Consider the following 10,896-nt stretch of genomic DNA (forward strand, 5'->3'; position numbering starts at 1 on the left):
GTGTCGTACAGAATAATGCTATGCGCCGCATCCGATATGGTCGAAAATCGTTTTTAATGCAAAGCGTTTTTCGCTCAATTTATGCACCGTGCGGCCAACTGGCTGGCCTGCTCACCATGTTTCAGGAGAGCCGGTGTAAGTTCTATCTATCCCTGTTACACGCAGTGTTTCTGGTTAACCAATTAGTGTTTATGTACTGCCGCGTGAGAGCTAATCGGTAGGTCAGAATGCTCTGTAAATAAACAGCTTTTTTCTCAATTATTCGCGGTATCATCAGTTATGGAGAGATAATATTACCGCTGTAATGAGTTTAGACAACGTAGACTCTATAAAAGTGTGTGATATAACCAGACCCTCCCTGGACAGTGTGAAAAACAGCAAAAAAATTACAATTCTGTCTACGTGTGTCGTTGGCTTCTATGGAAAGGTACAGCTATTGTGGATGGTGCTTCGTGTCCAGATAATGGCTACAGTACTGATTATGAGTCTTGCCTGTCAATACTTTTGGGTGATAGCGTTATTACTGAGCAATGCAGTGTTATGATAGGTAAGGATAAAAAGGAAATTGTTGATATTAAAGGGAAGTAGGTAAAGGGAAAAGGGTAAATGGGGGTAGTAGTAGCTTGAAAATAAAGAGAAAAATATCTCATGATTATTAAGATTATTGTTGTAACAGTGACACCTCAGGTGACGAGTGGATGCATCCCTGTGACACAGATGGTGATACAGAATGTGGTGATCCGTCCCTTTGTGCACCAGTAGCCCCGTGTGGGCAAAGGTGCCACCCCCATCGGTTTTTAAACCCAGTGCCAGTGCCTATGGCACCACGAGCAGTAGTTCCTATCCTTTGAAACTTCTATTGATGAGGTTGAACGTTCGGTACAGCAGGAGAGGGAAGAAAAATGGTTATAACACGAGAAAAGGGCTGATAGTATTGCTAAAAGGCAAAAAAAAAAAAAAAAAAGTCTGCCGTGCCAAAGCTTTGATATGATTACTGGTTTCCAAGAAAACTGCCAGACAAGAGGGTTGGTCCCTTTTGCAGCTGAAAGACCGAGTATTTTTCCGAAGGTGGGGATGAGGCAATAACTGCTATGGGGACCCAGGTTGCAATGGAAAAGTTGTGTGAGGGAGGAACGACAATAACGGACCTGGGGGGCTTGAACCCCAAAACCAGCTAAATTTCAGGGGCTGTTGTAGAAAGTGCCCCTGAACACACAACAGTTTCTGCCAGTTTGTATCCAGTACACACTTGTAAACACACCCAAACCTGTACTGTCTGGAGACTCATCTCAGCGTCAAGGTGCTGTACAGTTACCTTGATTAGATTGATGTCAAGCCAGCCTGATTTCACCTTGATCAAGTTAAAACAATACAGCAAAATATTCAGTCACCATTGTCATAACAGTTTTCGGCTTGTGAAAGCTAGATCTGACACCTGCGGGTGGCGCAAGAAAGCTCTTATTGGTGGGCAGCTGGCTGGAACCTTGAACTAGAAAACAGAGGTCAAAGAGGGAAAAAATATCTGTGGCCCAGTGCCATGAACACTGCCAAACTTTCTGAAGATGACTGGGTCTGTGTAGCCAAGAACCTGCAGCGGACAGTGCCATGTACCTCGTCTATCTTCTGTCAACAAATTGTGGCGTAGATTTTTTGACATTGCCATCCACCTTCCTCTCCCCACTCCTTGTTGATGACCCCTTACCTAATTATGGAGTAATACAAGTGACAACGCTACGAAATTAGCAAACAAAACAAGAGCTTTCCAAATTTTGGTAAGTCAGATTATTTCTTTTTTCATTATCCAATTTTTCATACCCTTTTCGTCGATAAGTTATTATTTCTGTGCATTAATTATCAGCATCTTCATTATTAACCACTAGTCACAATTTTGTTGGGATTATTATTAGCATACTACATGTTCATTGATTTTTATGAGTCAAAATTAGTTTTTGGAACTTTTTAATTAAAGACTTTTTTTACCATCAATCACCATTATCTTCATCACTGATCATTATACACAGGTTACTTAGAATTATTATCAACACATGCACCGTGAAATATTTGTTAATGTTTATTGATGTTTATTGACTATGTCTGACAGTAATTTTTGTGAATAATTGGATATTTAAAAAAAAACTAATTTTAGAGGGAGTGAGTTTTAAAGGGAGGTTTTTCACTATTACCATACAACATTGTAAAAAAAAATATAAACAATATCTTTGGGGATTTTATAATAACAAAATGAGTTCCAATACATATTAGTGCATAGATGGGAAATTGGAGCAGAAACAAAAAAAAAAAAAAAAAAAAAAAAATCCGCTCAGTTGTGCAAAACTAATTAAATTCCTCCAGAAAGTGTTATATAAGCGTAATATGCATGAACTAGCTCCAGTTTAAACAAAATAATGTTAGTGTCATAAATTAGTGTTATCTTGATTTGAAAGTCGCTGATTTTTTTTTTTTTTTTTTTCTCGTGATTTACTCAGTTTTCAAAAAATGGCCTGTGGCATGTTTCTTGAGTGATGACTCATAATATATATATATATATATATATATATATATATATATATATATATATATATATATATATATATATATATATATATTTATATGTGTGTGTGTGTGTGTGTGTATTGCAGGAAGATAGCGAAACCAGGCATTTCACGAACTGCCTGAAATTTCAGGCAGATGGCGAAATGCACTTAGGGACATTTTTGATCCCCCAGGGGCTAGTACTAAACACGGTGAAATAAATTTGAACACCCCTCTCCGCCAGGGCTAGTACTAAACACAGCGAAATAGTGTAGGTGAGTCACTGTTTCGCCATGTTTAGTACCAGCCCCTGGAGGATCAAATGTTCCTGAGTGCATTTCGCCATCTGCCTGAAATTTCAGGCAGTTCGTGAAATACCTGGTTTCGCTATCTTTTTTATATTCATTGTTGTTAAGCCATAAATCTCGTATAATATCTGATTCACACACTGTCACCTTAAGGGAATTTTAACTGACAAGTGCCGTTATCAGTTGTAATTCCCCTTGGGTGTGGGTCATTCCCGTGGTATAGTGAATCACAAATTAAACAATCTTTATGGCTTAATATATGCGCATACATATATTCCGTATGTATATATATATATATATATATATATATATATATATATATATATATATATACATACAGTACATATATATTGAGAGTCATCGTCTGTCTTTAATATATCATATATACACTTTACATTCATACACACGTACATACATACACATACACTACATACATACACACACACATATAGCCTCTGTATATTATATATATATATATGTGTGTGTGTATGTAGTGTATGTGTATATATATGTGTATATGTAAAGTATATATATATATATATATATATATATATATATATATATATATATATATGTGATATTTTAAAGAGAGGCGATGACTTTCAATTTCATTACCATTGCCACATTAGTTTTCAGTCCAAGAAACATACCTACTCGTAAGTTTTGAAATCCAACCGCAAATAAGGCGTGACGTGCTATTTTTTTCATGAATAGCACAGTCCATTGCTCTATTTATCTACAAGGATAGACTCTATTTACAGAGTATTCTTTGAAATCAAGTCTCTGTAGTTACAAAAGTATTCGTCAGTAAGAACGGGACACCTCGTGAAGTCTGACACCCGTGAGGTATTAATGTGATGTGTTGTATATAAACATTTCTAGTCACGGTTTTTCATCATCAGTGAAAAAGAATCATTTTCGAAATATCACCTTCTATTGAGGTGGCAGCAATGTCTCTCTATAGTTTTAAGACTGTGGGTGATGGTGGTGTTTGTGGGTTGCGAAAACTGTGCGCTGGGACTGTTCGTTTTATTTACTGTAGCCGATAGCTTGAGACGTGTCGATTTCTATAAACTCGTTGACAAGAATAATTGTATCGACGGGTGATGTTATTCATCCTGGTTTCTTGATGTTTTTCAACGTAAGACGTTATTTTTAATGATAAATAAAAAATACAGTGTATATACATATATATATATATATATATATATATATATATATATATATATATATATATATATATATATATATATATATATATATATATATATGTGTGGTTAAAAATAAGAGACGGGGTGTAGGGCCTGACCGGTTTCGACTTTATTTCCAAGCCATTGACGAAGGACTGATACATAGTATTAGAAGTCACAAATATATATACTGCAGAAACAGTACTGACGGACATACACAACCGAATCACATACAAAAGTGATTATAATCACATGTCTATATATAAATATATATATAATTGTATATTTATAATATATATATATATATATATATATATATATATATATATATATATATATATATATATGTATATATGATTAACTCTGTTACGACGACAATAGAGAACAAACTTTGCACCGTACTCTACATCCCTTTTCCATAACATTTTATCTCTCTCATAATTCCTCTTCGATTCTGTTTGATTTCATATTTTTTCCCTTGTGAGAAAAACATTATCATGAGCAGGTCCAGGGTGTGAAATTGAAGCCTTCCGTTTAAGTTTTAAAATTTGTCAGAATATACAAGTCCGTTTTTATGTCTTTCTGAAGTCAAAATGGATGTTAGCACCACCTATCAAATACTTCAGATTCTTTGGCTTCTAACACTTTTATATTGGTCACCCGTCTGAGTGCCAACAGCCTACTGGTGATTGGGAGAAAAATTTTGGGGGGATTCTAAAGCTGAATTAGTCATTTCTGTAGTATAGGATCTAGTGGTATGTTTTCTACGATCCCGAATGCATCGACTGATCGAGGTCGAACGGCTATGGAAGTACTGGAATCCTGAACAAGATCAGGGCAAAACCTGGAATCCTGAACAAGATCAGGGCGAAACCTGGAATCCTGAACGAGATCAGCGCAAAACCTGGAATCCTGAACGAGAGCAGGGCAAAACCTGGAATTCTGAACGAGATCAGGGCAAAACCTGGAATCCTGAACGAGAGCAGGGCAAAACCTGGAATCCTGAACGAGATCAGGGCAAAACCTGGAATCCTGAACGCGATCAGGGCAAAACCTGGTATCCTGAACGAGATCAGGACAAAACCTGGAATCCTGAACGAGATCATGGCAAAACCTGGAATCCTGAACGAGATCAGGGCAAAACCTGGAATCCTGAACGAGATCAGGGCAAAACCTGGAATCCTGAACGAGATCAGGGCAAAACCTGGAATCCTGAACGAGATCAGGGCAAAACCTGGAATCCTGAACGAGATCAGGGCAAAACCTGGAATCCTGAACGAGAGCAGGGCAAAACCTGGAATCCTGAACGAGAGCAGGGCAAAACCTGGAATCCTGAACGAGATCAGGGCAAAACCTGGAATCCTGAACGAGATCAGTGCAAAACCTGGAATCCTGAACGAGATCAGGGCAAAATCTGGAATCCTGAACGAGATCAGGGCAAAATCTGGAATCCTGAACGAGATCAGGGCAAAATCTGGATTCCTGAACGAGATGAGGGCAAATCCAAAGATGTTGGAGAATATCCCTATTATAAAAGTATATTTCCCTGTTCTGACATTTCGTATAAAATTATTATTATTATTATTATTATTATTATTATTATTATTATTATTATTATTATTATCATTATTATTATTATTATTATTATTGAGAATTAGAGGCCACAGTAGTGTTAAAATGATTTATGTACAGAGTTGAAAACGTTTTTAACTCTGTACATAAATAATTTTAACACTGCTGTGACATTTAATTCTAGATATTATAGCCTCGTTACAGGGTCGCCTTGTTTCATTATTACTATTATTATTATTATTATTATTATTATTATTATTATTATTATTATTATTATTATTGCTAAGAATTTCACAATATCATGATAAAATGTTATGTAATCGATATCCACAATTATATAAATAAATTGTTTTTTTCTTTTGCACATCAATACAATTTAATTGTATAATTGTGGATTTTTGTATTATTATTATTATTATTATTATTATTATTATTATTATTATTATTATTATTATTATTATTCAGAAGGTAAATCCTATTCATAATGGACTATCCCACCACAGGGACCCTTGACTTGAAATTCAGTCTCCTAAAAAATGTAGTGTTCATAAGAAATAAGTAACATAAGATAACAGGAAATACAGAAAGAAGAGATCAGTTATTAAAGAAGGAAAAAAATAAATAAATCAACAAGCTAATAAATAAACAAATAGATAAAAGCGTAAGAATTATAAAATGCAAGGAGAAGTGCATACTGGTATGATTTCGTGGAATATGCAAAAACAAAATATGTAAAAATAACTGCCATCGTATAAGTGTCAGCTCGGCAAAAAAAAAAAAAAAAAAAAAAAAAAAAAAAAAACCTTATGACAAATTTCACGGTGACAAAGCTGACATTTACGATCGAGCCAATGCGTCGGGCTAGCTTCAGCGAGTTTTATTTTTGGGTAGCATCGAGAAGCTGTTCAGTAATACGGACACTAACTAACCTAATCATATTCCGGTCAAGTAGTTGTAACCATCGTTATCACAGCCCCTGATAACTCCTGTCTCTCCTTTATGTATCCCGAATGTCTCGCGGACATAATTACAGTGGGATACCAACCCTGCGGTTACGGTGTCCTGATCGTCTTGGAATTGGAATTGAAATTTAAAATTTTAGGTCAAAGACCAAGCGCTGGGACCTTTGACGAGATCGAGTTCCTCATTGGACGGGTGAGTATCGTTCTCAGCTAGCACTCCGCTGGGCCTGCGTTCGATTCTCCGACCGGCCAGTGAAGAATTAGAGGAATTTGTTTCTGGTGATAGAAATTCATTTCTCGTTATAATGTGGTTCGGATTCCACAAGAAGCCGTAGGTCCCGTTGCTAGGTAACCAATTGGTTCTTAGCCACGTAAAATAAGTCTAATCCTTCGGGCCAGCCCTAGGAGAGCTGTTAATCAGCTCAGCGGTCTGGTTAAACTAAGATACACTTAACTTATGACGAGGTCATTCAACTCTGAAAGGGAAATGGAGAGTACAGAAGGCCTTAAAGGTGGAACAGGAGGGAAACCTCGCAGTCGCACTTTGAGACAGTTGTTGGGAGACGGTTGAGGAAAGTAAAATGGAAGAAAGACTATGAACGGAGGGAGAGTAAAAGGAATGAAAGCTATTGCAGCGAGGGACCGAAGGGACGCCGCAGAGAACCTTAAGTAATGCCTACAGTGCACTGCATGAGGTGCACTGACGGCACTACCTCCCTACGGGAAACCTGTTGCGAGGATACGAAGGCAGATATATCCCTACTTCTTGCTTTATATCTTTCAGATTAAACTTCACACTATCTCCCACATTCCTGCATTTCATTCTTGCATTGCAGCGTAAGTTTGTTGCAACACACTAATACTTACCTCGATGATTTCTGCCGAGATGTGCAACATCGTAATCTTCAGTTTGTCGAAGTAGACACAACACGCGACATATGCACCCAAATAAAGGGAAAGACGACGGATTCTGGCCTCGGTTGTGTGTGTGACTCTGTCTGATAGCTGGTGTACCGCTTGGTAACATGTTCAGGGACTGGAACATGCATAAGAAATGATATTGTTAGTCGGTTAAATGTATTATTATTATTATTATTATTATTATTATTATTATTATTATTATTATTATTATTATTATTATTATTACAGGGCAAACAACCCAGTTCTGTGGAGGAAATTATTATTATTATTATTATTATTATTATTATTATTATTATTATTATTATTATTATTATTATAACAGGGCAAGCAGCCCAGTTCTGTAGAGGAAATTATTATTATTATTATTATTATTATTATTATTATTATTATTATTATTATTATTATTATTATAACAGGGCAAGCAGCCCAGTTCTGTAGAGGAAATTATTATTATTATTATTATTATTATTATTATTATTATTATTATTATTATTATTATTATTATTATTATTATAACAGTGCAAGCAGCCCAATTCTGTAGAGGAAATTGAGGATTAATGAACTAACTATAAAAGAGAAATAATAAAGAAAATGTTTGTGACAGTTTCTCGCTTCGCCTAATTCCATATTATCCTAAGTGATTCTCTTCAGGCAATTTGCTAGATCAGTAAAGAGACAGAGATGATTTCCGGTGAAAATAACCTTGATTTTCTAAGATCCGAAAAGTACGAACTTCAGCAATACTGAATCCTACAGCCAAAATTGACCAGTAATTCTGTTACTCCAGAAACACGGAAAATAACTTCTGTCATTGTAAACTCAGTTGCTAAAAATTTAACTAAAAGTTTCTTTAATTATTTTCATGAATGGAGGTCATGTAAAAAAAATTGGGGCTGTAAATGTTTTTTTTTATTAATTTTACCTTAACCAGCTCAGGTCGAGGGAAAAATCGTGCTCTGTCATTATATCGTTATATGGTATGCCGAGCTAACAGCTTATTGATGATGAACAATTTTGACCCTTAGACAAACCCATGTGGGCACTGTTTTTTTGAATAAGGATTCCAGGATGGTGGGTAATGGGTCCAGTGGATTCTGAATCTACCTCACAGGATTTGTATTCCAACTCCTAATTCTGCTCTAAAGTGGAAAACTGCAGTATTAGCAAAATTTTCGAAATTGAGATATGCCACCTATTGGACTCGTGAGACACTAATACACAAGTTACCGCAGTTTCAGAATGATTCTTCAATGCTTTATTTAGAGGGTCCCATTCACAGCATCTGCAAAATCAGCAGCAAGGCAAGGTAAAACTGCAGTATCTGCCATTTTTCTCAGGTTTGCGCTTTTGCAGACACTGCAGTCTCCCATTTTAGATTTTTGCAGATACTGCAGTCTCCCATTTTAGATTATTGCAGATACTGCAGTCTCCCATTTTAGATTCTTGCAGATACTGCAATCTCCCATTTTAGATTTTTGCAGATACTGCAGTCTCCCATTTTAGATTATTGCAGATACTGCAGTCTCCCATTTTAGATTTTTGCAGATACTTCTCCCATTTTAGATTATTGCAGATACTGCAGTCTCCCATTTTAGATTTTTGCAGATACTGCAGTCTCCCATTTTAGATTTTTGCAGATACTGCAGTCTCCCATTTTAGATTTTTGCAGATACTGCAGTCTCCCATTTTAGATTTTTGCAGATACTGCAGTCTCCCATTTTAGATTTTTGCAGATACTGCGGTCTCCCATTTTAGGCCAAAGTTGACTGATAAAGTTATACAACTTGTCATGCTTAACCAACTTAAAGATATCTGCCCGATGGCCTTATCATTCGGACTGTGTTCCAATTACCTTGAGAGTAATCAGTCCAGCCTACTTATCTTTCATCTGATTGGTCGACCCACAAAAAGAATTCCTTTATAATTAACCTAGGTGTTTTGTTTTTCATCTATTCTAGTGTTTCCGTAGGGGTTATTGACCTAGATGGTTAATTTTTCATCTATTTGTGTTTTTCCGTAGGGGTTAGTACCGACGGTGCACCTCACGTGTTGCACTGTAGGCAATTGCCAAAGGTCACTTGAAGCGTCCCTTCGGCCCTTAGCTGCATCCGACTTTTAAGCCATTTACTTTACCTCCGTTCTACTTCCTTTCTTCAGTCTTGCTGCCCAACCACTTCAACTCCTTTTTGTCAGTATGTAAAGCATTGAGTGAAAATGCCCCAGTACTTGGTATAGACGAACAATCATAAATACAATCAATCTAATTATTTATTACATCCTTTTCTAAGTTTACCTTTATTCTAGTGAAGCCAAAGCAACTCAGCTGAAAGTGACGTAATCCAGCCTTAGCCCCACACGAAATTTAGGCTGGGGGTCTATACTATCTGGTCGGGAAATACCTGTAGCTATCGCTGTAGCACAAGATAACTCCGCGTCCCATATAAACAGGACTGCGCTTATTCTTATGAATCGACAACAAGTTGGGTCACCCTCGGAAATCTCATCTTCTTTATCTTTGTGGGACATCTCGAGATAAACAAACCTCTCACAAGATAGTGGGGATAAGGGGCTCGCTATCTGAAATATTCGGTTCAAGGCTGGGCCATTAGCTTGTGCAGAGAGTTTTCGTTTGTCGAAAACAGATGACTCGCGGTTGTTTAGACAACAAGGTGGATAAGGACGCCTTAATAATACTGCCCTAGGATGGAAAATTGTAGTATCTGCAAAATTTTCGAAATTGAGATATGCCACCTATTGGGCTCGTGAAAACTAATACACAAGTTACTGCAGTTTCAGAATGATTCTTCAATGCTTTCCACGAGTATTTAGGGGGTCCCATTTGCAGTCTCTGCAAAACCAGTAGTAAGGCAAGGGAAAACTGCAGTATCTACCATTTTTCTCAGTTTTGTATTTTGGCAGATACTGCAATCTTCCATTTAAGGGCAGAATAGGTTAAGGGATGCAGAGAAATTAAATCTAAATGACAGTCTTCCCGTAGGAGAATAGTGCCGTCAGTGCACCTCGCGTGGTGCACTGTAGGCATTATTTAAGGTTCTTTGCAGCGTCCCTTCGGCTCCTAGCTGCAACCTCTTTAATTCCTTTTACTGCACCTCTTTTCATATCCCTTTCTTCCACCTGAATTGCCACCTTTTCCTAACAATTGTTTCCTAGTGCAACTGCGAGGTTTTCCTTCTGTTATATCTTTCAAGCCTTTTTACTGTCAGTATCCCTTTCAGCGCTGAATGACCTCGTAGGTCCCAGCGCTTGGCCTTTGGCCAAATTCTATATTCCCGTTCCTTCCCAGATTACAGAAGTCAGTCAAGGATGTTTAAGTGATGTAAAGATGTTTTTGTAAGGAAGCTAAAGAGGCCTTGAATATCAAAACAGCATTCAAATGAAGACTTGTTGTGA

General features: G+C 36.9%; 1 protein-coding gene across 1 annotated transcript in view; it reads left to right on the forward strand.

Moving 5' to 3' along the window:
* Nucleotides 1-4,806: 4,806 nt before the first annotated feature.
* LOC136851808 (involucrin-like) overlaps nucleotides 4,807-10,896 on the forward strand; it is a 30,468-nt gene continuing 24,378 nt past the window's right edge. Inside the window, exon 1 of the mRNA XM_067126119.1 lies at nucleotides 4,807-5,541. Within this exon, the coding sequence (XP_066982220.1) occupies nucleotides 4,807-5,541 (735 nt within the window). The remainder of the gene's footprint in view (nucleotides 5,542-10,896) is intronic.

Source organism: Macrobrachium rosenbergii, chromosome 24, assembly GCF_040412425.1.
Source record: "Macrobrachium rosenbergii isolate ZJJX-2024 chromosome 24, ASM4041242v1, whole genome shotgun sequence".
Lineage (NCBI taxonomy): Eukaryota > Metazoa > Arthropoda > Malacostraca > Decapoda > Palaemonidae > Macrobrachium > Macrobrachium rosenbergii.